This window comes from Carassius carassius, chromosome 12 (assembly GCF_963082965.1).
Source record: "Carassius carassius chromosome 12, fCarCar2.1, whole genome shotgun sequence".
NCBI lineage: Eukaryota > Metazoa > Chordata > Actinopteri > Cypriniformes > Cyprinidae > Carassius > Carassius carassius.
Window position 1 is genome coordinate 1,804,906 of NC_081766.1, and position 24,031 is coordinate 1,828,936.

Below are 24,031 nucleotides of genomic sequence, written 5' to 3' on the forward strand. Positions count from 1 at the left end.
ACATGTAAAGGAATTGAACTTAACTCCACATATTGATGCAATGATGATTTATTAGGGCTGAATTTATCTGTTAGATCAAAACTAGGTTATGGGATCTAAGAGACCCTAAGACACTGCAGCATAGGACTCTATAATTGTCCTTTCTTTTGTCTTCACTTTAGAGCACGTTACTGTGCAGTTAACATTTATACCATGGTATTTACAAGCTACTTGTATATATTGTCCAAATACATAGCCTACTAACACCACAGTCTTTTTATTGTCTGTTTATGCTTTTGACTGTCCAAAAACATGCCTATACCACAGTTTTTGAAAAAAAAAAGTTTCTTGTTTATGCTGATGACTGTTATGCTGTCTACTCGTGTTCAAATGCTAAGATATTAGCATGTTTCTGGACATGATGTATTAACATAAACAAGACAAATTTAACAAGTATAGGCTCATCAAACACTGTTTTATTATCATGTTTAGGACATGAAAATAAAAATAAACTGTGATTTTTGGTTGTTAGATCTTGTTTATCTTTTCTCATAGCCTTTATCATGTCCAACACATGCTAAAACCATAGTTTTTGTTAGATTTGTCTGGTTGGTGCTAATGTGTTTTAATATGCCATACAACAACAAAAACATGCAAATGCCACAGTTTTAGGTTATATTTGTCTTGTTAACGCATGTAAATCCAAAATTTTAGGCTATATTTGTCTTGTTAATGCAAATTTAGTGTCACAGTTTTTGATCATATTTGTTATGTTTATGTTCTTTGCTGCAGCCCTGTACTTTCATGATAAACTCATCTAATCAGTTTGGAAACAGACTATTAAAAGGTAGGTTTGCTTCTTTTCTTATAGAGTTTATATAACAATTATGTATATTTGTATACCGATATTGAATACAGTTGATGGAAAGTTTTGTCCGATTTGCAAACGATCCGGTTCCTCTGAATGAATAGGTTGAAATGAATCGCAAATTGAGCCCCTCAAAAACGAACTCGTTAGATCTTTCCAGATTGTGAATTTATGATAAATAAGCTCATTCATTGATACTGGGTAGCTGACAATATGAACAAGCTGTATGATGACACAAAGACTATTAAGTTGATGTGAATCCCGTATGTATTTTTTCTTTTGTATGAAAATAATCAACCAAAATTGGGATTAAAGAAACAATGGTTTTTTATGACTTAGCGACAAACCTAATTAGAATCAAACACTTAACCGACACCATTTCTACCTATTATTAACGCACGTTTGTGTAAGCTGAAACTAATAATTGAATCAGCCGTCAAAGACCAGTTCAAAGGAACCGAATCATTTAAACGACTCGAACCTCTCCTGGCCAATAGGCGTCTCGACACACCCACAGACACACACCAGTCTTTCATAAAGAGCGGACGATCTCACTTTTATCACGAACCTCTCTATTTATTCTTCACATTCATCTGAAGGGTTCGTTTCTTCCGTTTTATTTTAGTTAGATATTTTAATACTAAATACATTAACGCAACGCGACCCAGGACAGTCTACAGGGTAATTTCGCTTGAAAATTATTTTAATATTTTTTAGTGTCGTGTTTTTATTTATTTATTTATTTATTTATTTTGCATGGACATTTAAAATCCTGAATGCAATTTTCCGTGGACGTTCACACATCATCATCATCACCAGCAGCAGGAGTAAATAAGCAGGTATTTTCCTTGTAGGATTTATTGATTTGTAATGCATGGTGTTATGAATGTGCCTCGTGACTCTAAGCGTGCTGAAGATTGTTGATCTCTCGGAAATCAAGAAGGTCTCATTGTTTCAGCCGATATCAGCAGTTACCTGTCGCTCAGGTGAGTTTCGGGCAGGTGTGTCAGATTTATCTGATGGATATGATGACCTTTCTCATGGTACTTTCAGATAGACCTGTTTGTGTCTTTAACATGATCTCATTCTCTAATAGAGGTTTTCAATGGGGTCAAAATGTAATTATTTTTTTTTAATTATTATTAATTGATTGCAAAATATTTTTAGGGCTGTCAAAGTTAATTTGTGCTCTTAAAATATTATTAAAATACTCTTTGTACATTCACAGTACACAAAATGTAATATTAATATTAAAAATCAGTTTTTAGAAACCGTCTTGCTTTCTAAAGTTTTCTTAATATTTTTATATTTTATTATTATTTTCTAAATATTTTTCTGAAGTACAGATCTTTGTTGAAAAAATATTTAAGAAATTATTATTCTTAAATTAATAAAAAAAGTAAACTTTTTCTACCCTGAGAATATTTTTTAACCCTGATTTATATTATATAATATTCTATAATATTAAACTTTTTTTGTACAATAACAATGTTTAAGCTAATTATTTAATTTTTAATCATTTAATTGTCTTAATATTACATTTAATATTTTCCTCACACAGTAATGCATTTTAAATACACAGCTACCTTTGTATTTATGAAGGGGGTCTCTCACTAGTATTTAAGGGTCTTCTGTACTATTTGATAATTAAAATATTGCAGACTTTACAAGCCAAGATTTATATACTAATAAATATAGTAATTCTATTATTTCAAAAGATTAGAGCCTGAAAATACTCCCCAATCTCTGTAATTATATATATATATATATATATATATATATATATAAAATCCTTATCCAGTAATCCTGAATGATTGGAAAGGTCATGGAAAAGACATGGAAATCTGTTGGTCAGAACTAAAGTGTGTGAACAGTATGTGGTCCTTAAACATGGTAATTATTTTATTTTATTTTTTTGCCCTAGTGTCCCGTCTGAAGGATGGAGCAGCTCAGTCAGTGGCTCTGGAAGCAGGAATACTGGCTTCCTCCGGGAATCAGCTGGGAGGATATGGAGAAGATGGATGGCTCTCAGCGTCCTCTCCCGCGGGATCTGCTCCTGGCTCTTCCTCTGGCTCTGGGATTCATCATTCTTCGTTACGCTTTTGAGAGGTGACTGATGACTTTATCAAGTCCTGAGGGCTTTACATGTCATTCAGCCAGGTTTGAACTAAATTAATAACAGAATTAATAACAGAATATGAGTTAAATTAGAAAAGGTACCACAGTATCACTGCATTTCTTTGTACATTCTTTGAGCAGGGATGAGATATTTTTCACCCCTATATTTTTATGCATTTCCGTATTTTCAAATTTTCTAATATTTAGAATAATAATAACAATAATTATAATTATTCTTATTATTTAAATGTTCCTTTAAACAGCAGAATCTGAATCAGTGATTCAAGCCTGCTAATAAAGTTATTTGTTAGTGTAACTGATTCCTCTAGTCTCTCTCCTGATGTGTGCATGAATGTTTAGAACACATACCTGAATCTGCTGTATCTCTGCATGCAATCAGCAATCTTTGTTTAGTATTGTGTGTTTGGCGTCTGCTGTGGGGTTATTTTATGCCTATCTCTGTGTGTGCTGGCGCGACTAGCAGGTGTGTGTTTCTGTGTATTGTGTGTGTGTGTGTGGCTCCAGGTAGCAGATAAAGACTGGTGTGTTTGTAGCAAGAGAGGAGACGCTTTATCTACAAACAGTGTGTGTGTGTGTGTGTGTGTGTGTGAGAGAGAGAGAGTGAGTGAGTGTGTATGTATGTCAGTGAGCGTGTGTGCGTGTGTTTGTGTGTGTGTGTGTGTGAGAGAGAGAGAGTGAGTGAGTGAGTGTGTGTGCGTGCGTGCGTGCATGCGTGTGTGTGTGTGAGAGTGAGTGTGTGTGTGTGTGTGTGTGTGTGTGTGAGAGAGAGTGAGTGTGTGTGTGTGTGTGTGCGCGCTTCGGTTGCCGCAGTATATGGGAGGCCGTTTGAGGCGAAACCCTTTGAAAACTTGCGATACACACTGAAACACTTGCGATACTCACTGAAACACTTGCGATACACACTGAAACACTTGCGATACACACTGAAACACTTGCGATACACACTGAAACACTTGCGATACTCACTGAAACACTTGCGATACACACTGAAACACTTGCGATACACACTGAAACACTTGCGATACACACTGAAACACTTGCGATACTCACTGAAACACTTGCGATACTCACTGAAACACTTGCGATACACACTGAAACACTTGCGATACACACTGAAACACTTGCGATACTCACTGAAACACTTGCGATACTCACTGAAACACTTGCGATACACACTGAAACACTTGCGATACACACTGAAACACTTGCGATACACACTGAAACACTTGCGATACTCACTTGAACACTTGCGATACTCACTGAAACACTTGCGATACTCACTGAAACACTTGCGATACACACTGAAACACTTGCGATACACACTGAAACACTTGCGATAGACACTGAAACACTTGCGATACTCACTGAAACACTTGCGATAAACACTGAAACACTTGCGATACACACTGAAACACTTGCGATACACACTGAAACACTTGCGATACACACTGAAACACTTGCGATACTCACTGAAACACTTGCGATACACACTGAAACACTTGCGATACACACTGAAAGACTTGCGATACACACTGAAACACTTGCGATACACACTGAAACACTTGCGATACTCACTGAAACACTTGTGCGTATAAGTGAAACACTATATATCTGTGCAAATATATAAAAACTTTGAAACATTCTTGCGTGTGAGAGAGCATTAACATTTTCAGTGTATCCGGAAGTCATTTCATTGCAACCGGAAGTTATACTACTTCTTCTCAGAGGTGGAAAGTAACTCGCGTTACTGTAATTGAGTAGCTTTTTTGTGTACTAATACTTTTTAAAGTAATTTTTAAAATATGTAATTTTACTTTTACTTCAATTCAATTCAATTCAAGTTTATTTGTATAGCGCTTTTTACAATACAAATCGTTACAAAGCAACTTTACAGAAAATTATGTTTCTACAATATTTAGTAGTAGCTAGTAGTTTGTGCACGTTTGACAGGATTTTAGAAAAATAAAAATAATAATAATAATACAAGACGTAGTCAGCTAGATGATGAACTATCAATATTATTAATTAATAGTAATTATATGATGCAGTCACACATGTAGCAATAATTGTTAGTTCTGTTTGTTGATTCAAGGTTAGCATCATCTGGGGTCCTCTGAGGGTCAGCATCATCTCTTCTCAGGTGTTCTGGATCCAGACTGGAGCTTGTGTAAATCCTAGACATAGAAACAAAATAGAGACATCATTAGCATAGCTGATGATCCAACAAAGTAAAATTAGCTTAACCCAAGCTAAAGAATAAAAATGCAGAGGCAACTACACTCACAATTTAAGAGATATATTATTCGAATGCTTGGCGAAAGAGATGCGTTTTTAATCTAGATTTAAACAGAGAGAGTGTGTCTGAACCCCGAACATTATCAGGAAGGCTATTCCAGAGTTTGGGAGCCAAATGTGAAAAAGCTCTACCTCCTTTAGTGGACTTTGCTATCCTAGGAACTACCAAAAGTCCAGCGTTTTGTGACCTTAGGGTGCGTGATGGGTTGTAGCGTGGTAGAAGGCTAGTTAGGTACGCAGGAGCTAAACCATTTAGGGCCTTATAGGTAAGTAATGATAATTTGTAACTGATACGGAACTTAATAGGTAGCCAGTGCAGAGACTGTAAAATTGGGGTAATATGATCATATTTTCTTGACCTGGTAAGGACTCTAGCTGCTGCATTTTGGACTACCTGTAGCTTGTTTATTGACGAAGCAGGACAACCACCTAGAAGTGCATTACAATAGTCCAGTCTAGAGGTCATGAAAGCATGAACTAGCTTTTCTGCATCAGAAACAGATAACATGTTTCGTAGCTTGGCAATGTTTCTAAGATGGAAGAATGCAGTTTTTGTAACATTGGAAATATGATTTTCAAAAGACAAATTGCTGTCCAATATAACACCCAGATTTACAGATTTTACTTAAGTATATTTTGTTTAAAGTATTGTACTTCGCTACATTTTAAAACACATTAATTACTGAGTAAAAAAAATTAAATAAATAAATAGATCGCTCCCTGGAAACTATTTCAGTAAATAATGGGCAGGAGGGCAAACTGGCGCTGAAATCACAAGAAAGATGCAGACGGTCAAAACAGGCGTTAGTGGTGCAGACACCGCTGAAAACGAAACCCCGTCATATTCTGAAGTTGAACTCGAAGGAAATGAAGTGAAGCCCTGGCCATATGTATGCTCTATTATGCAGTGTAAGCTGTACTTGCCTAGGAAGACCAAATTAGCAGCTTATAAAATCTCGACAAGACATCAACCCTTCGCAAGCCTAGAAATCTAGACGCACCCTAGCGGCAGCAAAATGTATTTCGCAGCCTAGAGTACATCTTGATGTAAGTCTGGCTGGCCAGGCTAACCCTTCGCAAGAATGTAGAGGTAAGCTAAGTAATTGCATCGTTGCATTGGTGGTTAAAATGAAGCTTTGACATTTTAGCAAGAGGTTTTGTACAAATTAGCCAAAAAGACATTTCAAAATCTAAGTTTTGTCCCCCTCACTATTTCCCAATGTCAGATTTTGTTTTGCATTGCCTGCCTATCTCTGCCGATTTCAGAGTCTCCAAATTAATCAATTCTGAAACTTTTAAATGCATATTTAATTTTTTAAAAACAAAATTATAGGCTTATAACAATTATAGTGCAGGTTCCGAAAGTTGGTCGTTTTGTCGCTATGGTTACACACACACACACGGGCGCGTGCGCGCGCACCGTTGGCTGTGCGCTCAAACTCTGTCAGTTGTGCAGTTACCCAAAACCTCCTGAATGAAGTTAAAAACCATCATGTCACTGGATGAAATAAAATCGACTAGCAAAGATACAGGAGGCCGCCTTATAAACGAGTGTGTGGAGGATATTGTCATCATTTCGCCGTAAGGTTTTGATGGCGTCCTTTATTTACAAGGAGGGCAACACTCCAGTCCAAAAAGTGGCGCTAATGCACATAAAACGGTTTATTTTATGTATGCTTCTGCAGCCGGTGTTTATTTCTTGTATGTAAATGTAACCAACTGTAACATAGTAGAAAAGAAAAACGTGGAAGTAAAATTACTGAAGTAAATACTGATCAGTGTGATAACATATTTTTGGTGGTCTTGTGTGCATTTTGGCGGTTTTTGAACAGTTTTTGGGCTGGAATACATCAGCTGGATCTGCCAAACAGATTTGGATGGTTGATTTTAATGTTACAACGTTAAACAGCAATATTATTCACAGACGCACTTTGTATTTGAGGTAGGAGTAGGCTAATTCAGCCGAGGCAGATTGCTGGTTTTCAGTTTGATCATTAGTTTTATTGTATTTTTAAAAACTGTCAAATTTAGCCCTTCTAAGAAGCAATTTTTTTTTATTTTATGTTGTGTAAAACAGGCAAATGATAGCTAATTAGCTAATGTGAATTCAATGTGCCATTGATACGTGTCCATAAACTATGTAGAAGTAACATTAGTAACATTTTCACACAGAGATGAGTATCCTACAATACTTTAAGAGGAAGAGGACAGAGGAGAACGAACTTGTAAGTTGTATGGATAGCTACATGCAGTATATTCTAAAATTCACATAGTAAAAGTACTTTAGATCAGTAAAATTAGGCCAACGGCATGTCATCAGAGTTTGCATTGAAACCAGTTCTGTGTCCTCAAACATGTTACTTTCCTAGACAGGAGATGAAGAGACCACAGAACAGGGGGAGTTAGGTCCAAGTGAGAAACAGGTAATGGGAATATGACAGAATGCTAATTTTTGTAGAATAAAAGAATACATGGGAACTGTGTCCAACTAATTTAACTAGTTGTTGTTATGATTACCTATTTTCCGGACTATAAGTTAACACACACACACACACACATATATATATATATATATATATATATATATATATATATATATATATACTTTATATTTATTTTCATCAATATTTAATAAATTAGAAAACAAATCTTCTTCGTCTTCTTCGTCCTAGCGTTTGTCCCGCGCAGGTGCAGGGTCCGTTTTTTGGCAGGCCGCTCTCCATTTATTCCGGTCTGTAGTGTCCTCCGAGGCGACTTGCACGTCCTTCATATCTTGCTTGATCCGGTCCATCCATCTCATCTTTGGGCGGCCACGTGGCCGGTTACCGGGTGGGTCAAGGCGCATAGCTGTCTTCGCCACTGAATTCTCATGGCTGCGTGTTACATGGCCGTACCAGCGAAGACGAGCCTCAAGCATCTTCTCCGTAATCGGCGCTATTCCCATCCGCTTCCTGACGTCGATGTTCATGACGTGGTCTAGCCTTGTCAGCCCGAGTGACCAGCGGAGCATACGCATTTCCATGGTGTGTAGAAGCTGGCCATGTTTGGCAGTCGCTGGCCAACATTCAGCTCCATACAGGGCTACAGGGAATACAATGATCTTATAGATTTTGGACTTTAGGCGGATGGGCATTCGGCGATCGTATAGCACTCCCGTGACTTGGCGCCATTTTGACCAGGCGGCACTCACACGTGCGCGGACATCTGGGAGGGTGTCACCGTTCGATGAGAGTATTGATCCGAGATACTTGAAGTGTTGAACTTTCTTTAAATCCGTTCCGTCGATGCAAATGCTACCATCAGTCTAGGGGCCACACTCCAGGTACTCCGTCTTTGTGAGGTTGAGTCGCAAGCCATTTGCATCCAGGCGATCTTTCCACTGCTGCCCTTGGTCTTGGAGGTCTTGCCGCTCCCTGTCGGCAAGGAACACATCATCAGCATAGAGTAAGGACCATGGGGCGTCTGGAGGTCCTGTGTCACTGTGTCCATGCATGTGATGAAAAGCAAGGGCGAAAGAGCCGATCCTTGGTGGACTCCTACATTGATGTTAAAAGGAGGTGATATCCCAGCTGTGCATCGAACCACGCTCCTGACGTCTTGGTATAAGAGTTGCACCCAGCTGATGTAGGTTTCGGGTACGTGGTGACGTCGGAGGGAGGCCCAGATGAGGTCATGGGGAACGCGGTCGAAAGCCTTCTCCAGATCCAGAAAGACCATGCGGACTGGCTTGTTCTTTTCCCGGTGTTTTTCCATCAGTAGGCGGGCAGCGTGGATGGCGTCTGTGGTCCCTTGTCCTTTGACGAAGCCGCATTGATTTTGGCTGATTTTAATAATGCTGCGGAGGCGGCTGTCCAGGATGCGTTCAAAAATCTTCATGGAGTGGGATAGGAGTCGAATCGGCCGATAGTTCTTACATTCAGCAACGTCCCCCTTGCCCTTCCAGATCGGCACCGTGGTACTGATCGTCCAAGCGTGTGGGACTTTGCCCTCAATAATGATCTTGTTGAATAAGGTGGAAAGGACCTCGGCTCCTCTGTGCCCCATCAACTTCCAGGCTTCAGCAGGAATGTCGTCTGGGCCGGTGGCTTTGCCATTCTTCATCCTCTTCACGGCCTTTGTGACTTCAGAGATGGTGACTGGCGGTACAGGTCCAAGGGTGGGATCCAGGCTGTGGATAGGCGGATGCGGGAACTCTTCATTTGAGATGGCTGCGAAGTACTCGCTCCAGCGGGTGAGTATAGCACACGGGTCTCGCAGGGCTTGCCCATCGGCGTTCTTGATGTGCATGACTCGACCAATGGCTTGGGTCGCTTGGTGGCGGGAGTTAGCAATGCGGTAGATCATCTTTTCTCCCTCAGGTGTGCCTAGCCTCTCGTATAGATCATCATAGTTTAGAAAACAAATGTTCATTAGAAATTAGCATTTAATATATATATATATATATCCGGGGAATTTCCCCGAACCCCCCCTGGCATTTACTGTCCCCCCCCCAGGTTCAAAATCGCTCCTACGCCCCTGGCTATATATATCATCTGCGATAATATAATGTTTTTTGTTTTAATGATGTGCGCGCGCATTTATAGTGCGTTCTTTCACTGTGTGATTCAGTCTCCTAAAATGCATTTAGAATGATCACAAAATTTAAGATATAGGGGCAGAAAATTTAAATATTTATATAATTTCATATATTAAATCAAAATCACACAAAGAATGCCGTCTTTTCCTCCAAAAATCTATCATGAATATATACATACATATATATAACAGTTCAGTAAACAAGTTAATTAAGAGACTTGCGTTTTAGACACCATATTGCCTTTTTTAGCTCTATTTCTACAACAGAAAATAATTCCAAACACAGCCACCAAAGCACAGTTTTGCGTCTCTGAGCAACGTGACAGTGTTTCGTTCCTGAATGAATCAACCGTTTAAAAGATTCGGTTCAATAGCAATGACTCACTTATTAACAGTGACTTGCTGACACATACTGGCCATTTTAATTTCACATTTAAAGTATCTTTTGATTTTTTTTTTTAAATAATTAATTTCTTATTTCAAATGAGTATTCAACATTTTATGTCTTGTATATCAAAACATTATTCATGCATTTGTAACTGCAGGTTAAATGCATTCTTGTCCTGCACTAAACAGTGTAATACATCTAAATGCCACTTCCAATGAATCTTCTGCATTTCCTCTGCATTAAAAGATGAGTTTGTTGATACTGATTTGCCTGGTAACAGCCCACATTTTTTATTATTCTAAATAACTGATTCCTTTAATTAAAAACAACTAGTTTGAGATTAATAGACCTATCCCAGGGGTGTCAAACTCAGTTCCTGGAGGGCCGTAGCCCTGCAGAGTTTAGTTCTAACCCTGCTCCAGCACACATATCATGTAGTTTTCAAATAAACCTAAATGATTAGATTAGCTGGATCAGGTGTGTTTAATTAGGGTTAAATCTAAACTGTGCAGGACTGTGGCCCTCCAGGAACTGAGTTTGACACTCTTGGCCTGTCCCATTTTTGACTCCCTCCCACTGTTAAAATGTAACTAAGTAATTTTTACTCTGAGTAAATTTTAAATGAGCTACTTTTTACTTTTACTTGAGTTGATTTTTAGACTGGTACTTTTACTTGTACTTAAGTAAAATTTCATTAATGTAATGGTACTTTTACTTGAGTAGAATATTTTTGTACTCTTTCCACCTCTGCTTCTTCTTCTTCGGTTTTATGGCGGGTAGCACCAAAGTTAGTTGCATTATCGCCACCTACTGTATTGGAGTGTGAACCAGAGTTTACCCTTTCAAAACGTGAGAAAAAAAGTAATAATAATATAAAATAAAATATATATATATCTTTTTTTTTTTTACATAAATACAATTAAACCCACTAACCGGATGTTATAGCTCAAATATTCTCCTCATATATTCGGACTAAATGAACCGAAGGACACGGGAAAGAAAATGTAAATAAATAAAAAAATAAAAATAACAACAAATACCTCATTTTTTAAACAAGTTTGGAAGGAGCCATATACGTGGAGAATATTTGAGCTATAACCCAAGTGATTCACTTGTACACGCAAGTGTTTCAGTGTTTATCGCAAGTGTTTCAGTGTGTATCCCAAGTGATTCACTTGTACGCACAAGTGTTTCAGTGTGTATCGCAAGTGATTCAGTGAGTATCGCAAGTGTTTCAGTGTGTATCGCAAGTGTTTCAGTGTGTATCGCAAGTGTTTCAGTGTGTATCCCAAGTGATTCAGTGAGTATCGCAAGTGTTTCAGTGTGTATCCCAAGTGATTCACTTGTACGCACAAGTGTTTCAGTGTTTATCGCAAGTGTTTCAGTGTGTATCCCAAGTGATTCACTTGTACGCACAAGTGTTTCAGTGTGTATCCCAAGTGTTTCAGTGAGTATCCCAAGTGATTCACTTGTACGCACAAGTGTTTCAGTGTGTATCGCAAGTGATTCAGTGTGTATCCCAAGTGATTCAGTGAGTATCGCAAGTGTTTCAGTGTGTATCCCAAGTGATTCACTTGTACACGCAAGTGTTTCAGTGTGTATCGCAAGTGATTCAGTGAGTATCGCAAGTGATTCAGTGAGTATCGCAAGTGTTTCAGTGTGTATCCCAAGTGATTCACTTGTACGCACAAGTGTTTCAGTGAGTATCGCAAGTGATTCAGTGTGTATCCCAAGTGATTCAGTGAGTATCGCAAGTGTTTCAGTGTGTATCCCAAGTGATTCACTTGTACACGCAAGTGTTTCAGTGTGTATCGCAAGTGATTCAGTGAGTATCGCAAGTGATTCAGTGAGTATCCCAAGTGATTCAGTGAGTATCGCAAGTGTTTCAGTGTGTATCCCAAGTGATTCACTTGTACACGCAAGTGTTTCAGTGTGTATCGCAAGTGATTCAGTGAGTATCGCAAGTGATTCAGTGAGTATCGCAAGTGTTTCAGTGTGTATCCCAAGTGATTCACTTGTACACGCAAGTGTTTCAGTGTGTATCGCAAGTGATTCACTTGTACACGCAAGTGTTTCAGTGTGTATCGCAAGTGTTTCAGTGTGTATCGCAAGTGATTCACTTGTATGACAAGTGTTTCAGTGTGTATCACAAGTTTTCAATGGGTTTCGCCTCAAATGGCCTCCCATAGCAGTAGCTGATCTCTATAGTAACACAGGCCCTTTCACCCACGACTGATCCCAGATCATGTTTCCACGTCTAATTAAAGCCCAACCACTATAAACATATTCATATACAATAAGAGTGTTTTGTAAAGGAAATATTACACATTAAACAACAATCAGTGCATTCATTGCATGCTCTTCTGATTTTCTGTGAGTTTCATTCAGTAACAAACAGATATCGACGAAACGCATCCTGTGTCCTGACTCCTTTATTTCCTCTCTCTCTGTCTGTCTGTCTGTCTCTCTCTCTCTCTCTCTCTCTCTCTCTCTGTCTGTCTGTCTCTCTCTTTCTCTGTCTCTCTCTCTCTATCTGTCTGTCTGTCTGTCTCTCTCTCTCTCTCTCTCTCTCTCTCGCAGATGTGTGGCGTTTCCTCTCAGCAGAGTTTTCGGAGTGAAAGATCGAGTTTGTTTGAAAGTCACTCCAGCCCCAAATTTGGAGTCGTTTTACACTAAAAACAGCAGACAGCCGACACAGGTTTGTACAAACACACACACATGCACACACACACACACACACACACACACACACACACGCACGCACGCACGCACACACACACACTCACTCTCTCACACACACACACACACACACTAACACTTACTTAGAAATCTAATGAGAGCATACCATAGACTTTGAGTATTATAAAAATGCTATATTATATTATATTTATTTAAATATATTATTATTATTATATGCCATTTGTTGGCATCAGCCAATGAAAAACATTTTTGGCCCAGTGTTGTTTTTGTTAATTAAAACTATTGGAAAATAATTTCTACTAATTTAAATAAAGCTAAATATTAGATAAAAAAACTTAATGAGAACTAGAAATTTGCCATGGCAATTAACTGAAATAAGTTTAATTCGAAGTCATAAAATCAATAAAAAAAGCACTTAACCTTAAAACTGAAATAAAAATAAATTAAAGCTGAACTGAAATTTATAAAATAATAAAAAATGACAAAAGCACATTAAAAAAAAAGAAGAAAAAAAAAAGAAAACTGAATAAAATAAATACAAATATTAATAAATACTCTTTTGGCCCCATCTTTTAGAGTTTAAGAAACATTTTCCCCTCTGAACAGATTCGTCACTAAAGTAAAGTCACACCTGCAGCTGCACCCATACAAACACACTTTAAACACACGTATGAATCAGCATACAGTTATGCAAACATACACTGAGAGATCATTCTCCAACAGTTGCTCTTTTGCATCTTACTTTCCTGGAAAATAACTATAATGCTTTGCAAATGAGTGCGTGAATGTCAAACCACATATGGGGAAGAGAGCGAACGCAATTTGAACAGACATACAGGAAATTACTGCTCGTTACTGCTCCCTGATTAATGAAACTTGATTCAGAAATGCAAAAAATGCATTGCTGGATGACTCTTTAAACTGTACAGGTGATCTAATAGAACTGGTTATTCAAGTCACAAATAGGATTAAATATGACTGAATCAGTCCAGATACACAAAAGTCAGTTTTTATGGGTGAGATCTAAAATCTACGTGATCTGATATGAATTCAGTTCATATGAAGTCTATAAAGGCACTAAAGAAAGGAAATGCATGTATATTTCAGACTGTAGGAGTGTGTTGTGAGGAACTTGATAGTGTTGACATTTCTTTTGCACGTGGACCCATTGTGTCCCTGCACTGGCGTCTCTTTCTGGAGTTAATTCTTTATTTTAATGTCCTTGTTTTTTTTTTCGTTTTGTTTTTTTTGGCAGATGAATTTCTGGCTATAGTTTACATAATATGTATGGATGAGTTTGCTTTACAGATAGATATAACAAATCTTACTGGTATTCTGGTGTATCAAGATTTTTTTATTTTGATTCTCATACGCAATTCCACGATAATTAAAAATAGGTGGCTTATTTTACCTTATTTTATTCGTTCAATTATGTCTATGGCCTATAAAAAAGTGTTGGTTTTGTTAAATGAAACGATTAAAAATAATTTTAATATAGCTAAATGTTAAACTAAAACGTGATAAAATTAGAAACGTTGCCTTGGTAACTAAATGAAATGTTTAAGTTGAAGAAATAGAATTATTAAAACTAATACTGAAATAAAAATACATTAAAGCTACATTGAAATAAAAATAATAAAAATGACATAACAAAATTACTAAAACTACCTCAAATTAAAATGAAAACTGAATAAACATAACTGAAAAAGTTTATTTTACCTTTTTTATTTTATCCTATTTTAATGCAACACTTTTATTATTACACTGAATCTTTAATAAAGATATAAAAACCTTTAAAACAGTTACCTAAGTCAAAAATCAGTCTTTTTATGCAACTCACCTATTACACATTTTAGAAATTAATATAATTGTTTCATGTTTCAAATACAAATTGTTGATTCATATATTTTAAAATATATAATTATTTATTATATAAATATTTGTTAATAAATTAAAATATTAATTAAATTATCAATAATAGTAATAAAAATAATATTTAAAATTTAAAATAAATGTAAATATTTAAATTTAATTAATAATATATTTATATTTATATTTTTAGTAATATATACTTCTTTAATGATATAATTAAATATCCAAATAATAAATTAATAATTCCCCTGTAAATATTTTCCTCTGTATTTTTAGATGTGTGTGTGTTTGTGTTTTCATGTGTCTTTGTAATGAGGATTATTCGGGAAAAGGATAGTTAAGAAACTAGTATAAACATGTGAAGTGGCAGTTTATTTTCTTAACATGATCAGGCATTAGTGAAAGTCTGTGGTAATCACTTTCATAGCCGTCAATAGACCTACCTGGAATATTATTGTTCATTGTCAAATAAAACCTCCTGTTGTTGCATTATTCCACCTAGAGTGAGATCACCAGCCTGGTTAACCAGTGCAACCTGACTCATAGACAAGTTGAGACCTGGTTTCGTAAACGCAGAAACCAGGACAGACCCAGCAACAGTAAGAAGTTTTGCGAGGCCAGGTAAGTTCATCTCAGGTATCTGCTTTTGATAATATCACGATCATAGCTCCACAGAGCTCTGCATCATATCCGCTGAATAATATCCAATACCTGTTTCTTACTGCTGATTCCAAAAATAGTGTCTGTTTTGCTTGAGCACGTCACACTTTCACACAAAATATGTGCAGTTTGTCTCATTTGTGCTTTCGATGACCTTGTATTGTCCGTTAATCAGCAGAAAAAAAAACACAAACACGACTCCAGTCTGAATCTGAGCCAAATCACAACTTTATGTTCAATTCTCAGCCCGTTTTCACAAATAGGACATTATTTGAGGCCTAATCCTGATTTGAAGGTCAGAATTATGGCTAGAGACAGAAGAAAATACAAACATGAGCTGATGTTTTGTTTGGACTCGTATCGCATTGACCACATGTGATGTGGTAAAGTAAAAGTAAAAGTAGTAGTAATTGCCAGTATTTATCATCTTGTGGTACGTCACCAAATATTAGCGGCACATTACGGCGTAGACACCAACATTGTATTGCATTTATGCCCAAATCATTGCTCTCATCATTCAGGCTTACAGAAGGAGAACGATTTCTCCTCTCCATGTACCCATAGTTAAATGAATTTAATCTGCCATCTAACTCGTTCGCTGTCAAAAAATTAGCTTGAACATATTTTAAAACAAGTTTTAACTCGAACTGAGCAACCCCCTCTAAAATATCATGCATTATATCTACAGAAAAGTTGTCTGATATATTAAAGTACTGAAAGTCCAGACTGTTTAACAAACATGTACGTTTCACACCACAAACATGATGTAGTGTTGGGTCTGATTGTAGAGCTTCACAGTGTCGTAAGTGTGTTTCTTTGGTGCGGAAAGACATTTGACTCATCTTCACAGAATACAGTTTGATAATCTTCCCTGTCAGTGAGACAAAACCTACAATTATTCTGAGCTCTAAAAGATTCGACAAATCCAAAAAGGCCATTTAAACCAAGATTATCTCCTGTTACATTTTTGTATTTATTGTATTCATTATAAAATAACTCCACTGTAATTATTATACAACATTTACATAGTTATTGTATTCATTATCAAATAACTCCATTGTAATGATTATACAACATTTACGTATTTATTGTATTAATTATAAAATGACTCCAGTTGATTATGGAGTTATTGTATTAATTACAAAATAACTCCATTTTAATTATTATACAAAATTTATGTAGTTATATTAATTATAAAATAACTCCATTTTAATTATTATGCAACATTTACGTAGTTATTGTATTAATTATAAAATGACTCCAGTTGATTATGGAGTTATTGTATTAATTACAAAATAACTCCATTTTAATTATTATACAAAATGTATGTAGTTATATTAATTATAAAATAACTCCATTTTAATTATTATACAACATTTACGTAGTTATTGTATTAATTATAAAATAACTCCATTGTAATGATTATACAACATTTACGTATTTATTGTATTAATTATAAAATGACTCCAGTTGATTATGGAGTTATTGTATTAATTACAAAATAACTCCATTTTAATTATTATACAAAATTTATGTAGTTATATTAATTATAAAATAACTCTATTTTAATTATTATGCAACATTTACATAGTTATTGTATTAATTATAAAATAACTCCATTGTAATGATTATAAAACATTTACGTATTTATTGTATTAATTTTAAAATGACTCCATTGTAATGATTATACAACATTTACGTAGTTATTGTATTAATTATAAAATGACTCCAGTTGATTATGGAGTTATTGTATTAATTACAAAATAACTCCATTTTAATTATTATACAAAATTTATGTAGTTATATTAATTATAAAATAACTCCATTGTAATGATTATACAACATTTACGTAGTTATTGTATTAATTATAAAATTGATTATGGAGTTCATATTAATTATAAAATACCTCAATTTTAATTATTATACAACATTTACATGTCGTACTAATTATGACATTTCACTGCTTTTGTTATTTTGATAAATGCATTAAAGCTGATACTGAACATATATATAATTTGAAAAACCTTCATTCTTATTTTGTGAAAAAAAACAACAACAAAAAAACAATTTTTATTGATATTTTTGAACTGTGTTTCTCCATATCTTTTGTTTCCGCAGCTGGAGGTTTGTGTTCTACCTGGTTGCTTTCACCGCGGGATTCGCGTCTTTAATTAACGTGAGTCGACATTTGAACTTTTATTCCCTTGTGAGCCCAAGTGTGTCTTGGGGATGGTGTCTTTTGAGTCGTCCCCTAATTAGGGACCCCTGTTAAAGTCTGTTTTTTTACAAGCCTGAACGCTTTAAAGCAACATGAACAAGCTTGAGCTTTGTTGTTGTGAATGTGCACGGCTCTAATGTTTTTCTCAAACATGTTTTTCCCAGTTTTCACTGCATAACTGGCGCTTTTGTTGTCAGGCGTTTAAAGGAAGTAGTTTGTTGTCTGTGTTTGATTTGAATGGCGGTTGTGTGAAAGTGACCGCAGTGCTTGTCTTCCTCATAGACGCCCTGGTTCTGGGATCAGAGAGAGTGCTGGAGAGGGTTTCCTCAACAGGTGAGCGTCAGACAAGAACATTTCTTAAGTTTTAAGATTAAGATTCTTAAGTTTTCTTTTATTTTTTTTAAGAAATTAATGCCTTTGTTCAGCAAGGGTACATTAAATTTATCAAAAGTGACAGTAAAGACATTTCTGTTTAAAATAAACGCTGTTCTTTATAGAAACGCTGTTCTATTTATCCATAATAGAAAAAATATTATGGATTCACTGTGTTTTTGATCAAATAAATGCAGTCCTGCTGAGCAGAAGAGACTTCTTTAAAAAACATTTTGTATGGTAATTTATCTGACTCATATTGTAGGACAGTGATAAATATGAGACATATTTTAGTGTTATTAAAACAATCTTTCTGCAGTATCAAGAAAAAATCTAAAGATTTCTTCATATGGATACTGGTTTTGACAACATATTTACAATAACAGTCAAAACTAGAATTTATATTTCTCACGGGTTTAAAAATGCTTCGTCTTAAATTCTTGAAATTATTGTTGATTAAGTCGGATTAGTTTTTATTTTAATATTTTCCGTTTAAATTTCCATTTTAGTAAAACATTTTGTGATTTTTTTTTTTTTTTGTAATTTTTATTAGTTTTATTCATGTTTATTTCAGTTTTAGTGAATTTTAAAATAATATTTTATTTTACATTATATTTTATTTAATTTGATTTAAAAAATTTATTTCAGTTTATTTTATTTCAAGCAACAAAATATTATTATTCTTCTTTTTTTTTATGGTTGTATTTTCGGTGAACTATAAGAACCCTGCACAGAGGTGATGAAATGTCCGTCTTCTCTGCTGTGAGCCCTGTTTTCACTCAGGTCCTGTGTTTGTGTCTCTAGCCGGTTCAGGACGCTCATTACTGGTACTACATGCTTGAGCTGGGCTTCTACTGGTCTCTGCTGCTCTCTGTGTCTGTGGACGTCAAGAGAAAAGTAAGGTTAAATATATGTAAAATATGTTAACATGAATGTTCAGATTTAATATTTCAACATAATGTTTTCATACGAATATCAGCCTGCACACACAGAGTAACATATTAGTGCTCAGCAGAGACTTAATTGAGTTTTCAGTTGCATTTCATTTAAATATCACATTTAAATTTTTAGTTCTCCCTTTGCATAACTAAAAATATTCACAGCTGAGTCGATAGTTGTTATGCATTATGAGTATAGAGCTATAAAACCAATGTGGATACAATTCTAAATGTGTTTTAATAGACTTTTAATACAGTAAATCATGGAGTCAAAGCGTGAACTCTAAATGTGCAAACGTAGAGTTGTGTCTTGCTCTGGATGTGTTTTTATTATTATTTTTTTTTTTTTGGTTTTTGCAATATTCTTCATAATGTCAACTCACACATGTGACCCTGGATTAGTCTTAAGTCACTTTGGTATATTTGTAGCAATAGCCAACAATACATTGTATGGGTCAAAATTATCGATTTTTCTTTTATGCCAAAAATCATTAGGATATTAAATAAATGTTTCATGAAGATATTTAGTGAATGTCCTACTGTAAATATATAATACATATATTATCATGAGTAATATGCATTGCTAAGAATTCATTTGGACAACTTTAAAGGCAATTTTCTCAATATTTAGATTTTTTTGCACCCTCAGATTCCAGATTTTCTAATAGTTGTATCTCAGACACATATTGTCCTCCGAACAAACCACACATCAATGGAAAGCTTTTATTATTTTTTTAATCAACTCTTATAACTGGTTTTGTGATCCAGGGTCACATATCTTTTAAAAAACAATCAAAAGATTGTCGTAGATTAAATATATCACCCACAGCCCTACAGCACCCATTCACTGCTATTAGTGAGCAAGTGATGGAATGTTATTTTTTGAGTGTTCTGTTCCTTTAAAAGCTTGAATGTTGGAGAAACTTCACGTGTGATTTTCTTCCTTGAGTGTCTCAGCACATCATCATCCATTGTTAAGACAGATTTGTCATTTGGTTGTTTCAGGTTTCATTTCCTGTCACTACCACCCACCATAATATCAGTTATGAAGAAATACTTTTCCTTGTACCTTTTCCGTTAAAGGGATAGTTCACTCAAAAATGAATATTTAATGTTTATCTGCTTAACCCCAGGGCATCCGAGATGTAGGTGACCTCTTTTCTTCAGTAGAACACACACTTAGATTTTTAACCCAAACCGCTGCAGTCTATCAGTCTTATAATGTAAGTGTATGGAAATCACGGCTAAAACATAGAATAAAACTAAAAAAAACATACACAAAGAAAACCAAATTAAACCCTGCAGCTTGTGATGATACATTTATGTGTAAAGACTTTTAACCTGCAGGGTTTAATTTGGTTTTGTTTGTGTATGTTTTTTTAGTTTTATTCCATGTTTTAGCCGTGATTCCCATCCACTTACATTATAAGACTGATAGACTGTCACCTACTGCACATCTTAGATGCCCTGGGGGTAAGCAGATACACATCAAATATTCATTTTTGGGTGAACTGTCTCTTTAACGCAAAAGGTATGAGGAAAAGAATATCAGTAACTTTTCTTTAAATTTATACCCCAGGGCATCCAAGATATAGGTGACTTTGTTTCTTCACTAGAACACAAACTGAGATTACAATTTTTGGGTGAACTATAGCTTTAATTCTGTTTTAGGATTTCAAAGAACAGATCGTCCATCACTTCGCCACAATCTTCTTGCTGGGTTTCTCGTACTGCTCCAACTACATTCGGATCGGGACCCTGGTGATGCTCGTCCACGACTCGTCTGACATCCTGCTGGAGGTACGATCTCGACCGCCGAATCACACATTCACGCGCACAAACAATGAGAAAAATCCCCATCTGATGATCTCACTCCTGCTTCCTGTGTAAATCACATCACATCATTTACACTGACCTTTACACTTAGGCATGTTTTGTGCTTCAGAGTCATTTGGAATTCTATGGATTTCTATTTATTTATACATTTTCAGTTTAAATTTAGTTTGAGTAACTTTTATACTTGCTTTTATTTGTTTTTGTTTATATACATATACAGTATGTATGTTTTGTTACAAATAAATAAATGTATAAATATTTATAAATAATTTAATAAATAATTTATAAAAACTTACATTATGTCAGTTTTAGTTTTGGTAATTTTAGCCAACAGCTTATTTTAGTTTCATTTAAGTTTTCATTTGTATTTATTTCAGATAGTTTTATTTTTATTTGTATATTTCCTGTTTAATTTTTGTCATTTTTTCATATGCTTTTGTCATTTTTATAAATTTTTTAATTTGTTTTATTTCTCAATTTTAGTGCATATATATATATATATAATTTTTTTAATATATATATATAATTTTATTTTAGCTTTATTTTATTAGCTTTAATTTTATTTTACTATTTTATTATTTTAGTTATATAGCTTTATTTTTTTTTATTTCAGTTAAACTTGATAAAATATCTGATTTAATATTTATATTAATAATGTATATTATAAATGTAATATTTTATTAGTGCTGTCAAACAATTAATCACGATTAATTGCATCCAAAATAAAAGTTTTTGTTTACATAATAAATAAACACAACACACACACACACACACGTTATGTATATAACCTATTTTTCCACAGTGTGGCAAGATGTTCAACTACGCCGGCTGGAAGAAAACCTGCGATCCATTGTTTGTGATTTTTGCTGCTGTATTCCTGGTTACACGCCTCATTGTGTTTCCCAGCAAGTAAGAACTTGAAACTCTTTCAGTAGTATCAGATAACCATTGTAAAACACTTCACTATTAATGTCACTTTATCTAGTTGTTTATCCAGTGGCTGTAATAGAAATAACGTAATCTAAGCTCTTAGATTTGGTTCCTGTGCATTGTTTAACTAAGCACCATGTGTGTGTGTGTGTGTGTGTTTCTCTCCTGTAGGATCATCTACACCTCTCTGGTTTTGTCTATGGAAATGTTTGAGCCCTTTGTGGGATATTATTTCTTCAATGCTCTGCTGCTGGTGCTGCAGGCGCTGCACATTTACTGGGCTTATCTCATCCTCAGAATGAGTTACAAGTTTCTCTTCTTAGGGAAAGTAAGTCAATCCATCCGTGCATCATATCTGCATGAAAGTACTTACACCGTTAAATCACATAAAAAGCCTGAATTGAATTGAAGTTGTATTTTACTATTATGTACTGTCAGAGTATTTATTGACATTATGAATGAGCTTTTATTTTATATATAATTAGTTTTCAATTTAATTTTAGTTTAGGTTGTAGTACTTTTATAATATACTTTCGTCCTTTTTATTAGCTTTAGTTTTATATATATATATAGAGAGAGAGAGAGAGAGAGCAAGTTTTTTAGAATTTTAACTTAATTTTAACTGTATTTTCAGTTTAATTTTAGTTCATGTTTTAGTAGTTTTATGTGCTTTCACCTTTTTTATTAGTATTGGTATATATGTATATCTTTAATTAATTAATAATTAATTTTATTTAGTTTTATCTTCAGTTTCACTAATTTTAGTAATTCAACTTAAATGATTTATTTAATTTAAATTAACTTTTATATTGTTAGATTTAATTTTAGGTTACGTTTTAGTAATTCTGTGCTTCTGTCATTTTTTTTTTTTTTTTTTTTTTATATATATTTCTGTTTAGCTATAATTTATTTTAATTTAATTCTTAGTTTTAGAAAATGTAATAAAAACCTCAACTTAAATGATTCATCTCAATTAAATTTAATTTTAATAAATATAAATATTAATATTTTATATATTGTCAGTTTTAAGTTTAGTTAAGTTTTAGTACTTTATGTGCTTTTGTCATTTTTTTTGTTATATAATTATAGTTATTTTTAATTATTTATTTCGGTGAGTTTTATTTGTATAGTTTCAGTTTAATATTAATTTTAGCTTAGTTTAATATTAATTTTAGTATTTTCGTTTTTTGTAATTTTTTATTCTTTTTTTTATATACATTTCTATTTAGCTTTAATTTAATTTAATTTAATTTAATTTAATTTAATTTAATTTAATTTAATTTAATTTAATTTAATTATTTTTTTTTAGTTTAATATGTCAACATAAAAAAATTATTTCAGCTTGTTTCCAGAGAAACTTTTCTCATTTTCATTTAAATTTTTACATAAAAGTTTTTCATGCTTGTATTTTATTTTATATATTTCAGTTAGAAACAAACAAATGTTAATAGTTTCAGTTTTTGTTAAGAACAACGCTGTTTTTCCAGTGTGATGTGTGAACATTTCTCTCTTTTTTACTGTATGAATGCATTGTACATTCTGATAAATTCTAAATTGGTTTATTTAAATGAACCAAAAGATATTTAAGCAAACTCACTTTAACCTTCTCTTCGACAGTTGGACAAGGACGAACGCAGCGATGATGAAAGTGAAGCCGAGGAGGAAGAGGAAGAGGAAGAGGAAGAGGAGGAGGAGGAAGATCAGCCCTGGAGGAAGAGGAAGGTGGTTCTGGACTCCAGGCTGGCGATGCTCAGCTCCAGCTGTGTTTTAAATAACCTGGCCAATCAGAAAGCCAACGCGAACAGGAGACTGCTGAAGACCAGATAGCATCTCTCTGAGAGCTTCAGAGCATCGCTGCAGAAGACACACACATCTCTCGTTTACACAAGGATGAGGGATTTATGATCAATGGATTTCTTATGAATTTCTCTTTATTTAGTTCCACCTCATATCATTACTAAAAAGAGTAGAACTTGAATGGAAATAAAAATACTTGCTGACATGTGTATTTAGTTCCCGACAGAGCAGCAGAGCAAATCAGTAATCAGTAAATCAGTAATCAGTGATGTTCAGTCTGTAATTAATAGGCTATAAAGGACTTTTAACTGGAAATACACTGTATTTAGTGTGCACTTGTATGATGAAAATACTGAGGTCTGTTTGAAATCAATGATTTGTTTTGTATATATAACAAAACATGTTGAATGTCACTGGAATATGTTTTAATTTACTCTGGTAGAATACATGAATATATTGTGAAA

At 34.4% G+C, this 24,031-nt stretch overlaps 1 protein-coding gene across 2 annotated transcripts; it reads left to right on the forward strand.

Moving 5' to 3' along the window:
- The first annotated feature begins 1,648 nt into the window (after positions 1-1,648).
- Positions 1,649-24,031, forward strand: LOC132154437 (ceramide synthase 2-like). 2 transcript variants are annotated; one of them, XM_059562988.1, is made up of 11 exons: positions 1,649-1,686; positions 2,772-2,956; positions 12,825-12,942; positions 15,319-15,437; positions 17,595-17,652; positions 17,977-18,027; positions 18,871-18,963; positions 20,676-20,804; positions 21,643-21,749; positions 21,942-22,098; positions 23,388-24,031. In XM_059562988.1, the coding sequence occupies exons 2-11, from the start codon at positions 2,787-2,789 to the stop codon at positions 23,595-23,597; spliced, it is 1,212 nt and encodes a 403-aa protein (XP_059418971.1). In that variant the 5' UTR covers positions 1,649-1,686; positions 2,772-2,786; the 3' UTR covers positions 23,598-24,031. The 2 variants fall into 2 exon arrangements, with proteins under 2 accessions (XP_059418971.1, XP_059418970.1); XM_059562987.1 differs by lacking the exon at positions 1,649-1,686 and adding an exon at positions 1,697-1,833.

What these genes read in the sequence shown, in the direction of transcription:
- LOC132154437 (XM_059562988.1), top strand. Translation starts at nt 2,787, where the DNA reads ATGGAGCAGCTCAGTCAGTGGCTCTGGAAGCAGGAATACTGGCTTCCT. An exon ending in CTTCGTTACGCTTTTGAGAG is followed by an intron (nt 2,957 to 12,824) that starts GTGACTGATGAC and finishes TCTCTCTCGCAG; the next exon opens with ATGTGTGGCGTTTCCTCTCA. An exon ending in ACAGCAGACAGCCGACACAG is followed by an intron (nt 12,943 to 15,318) that starts GTTTGTACAAAC and finishes TATTCCACCTAG; the next exon opens with AGTGAGATCACCAGCCTGGT.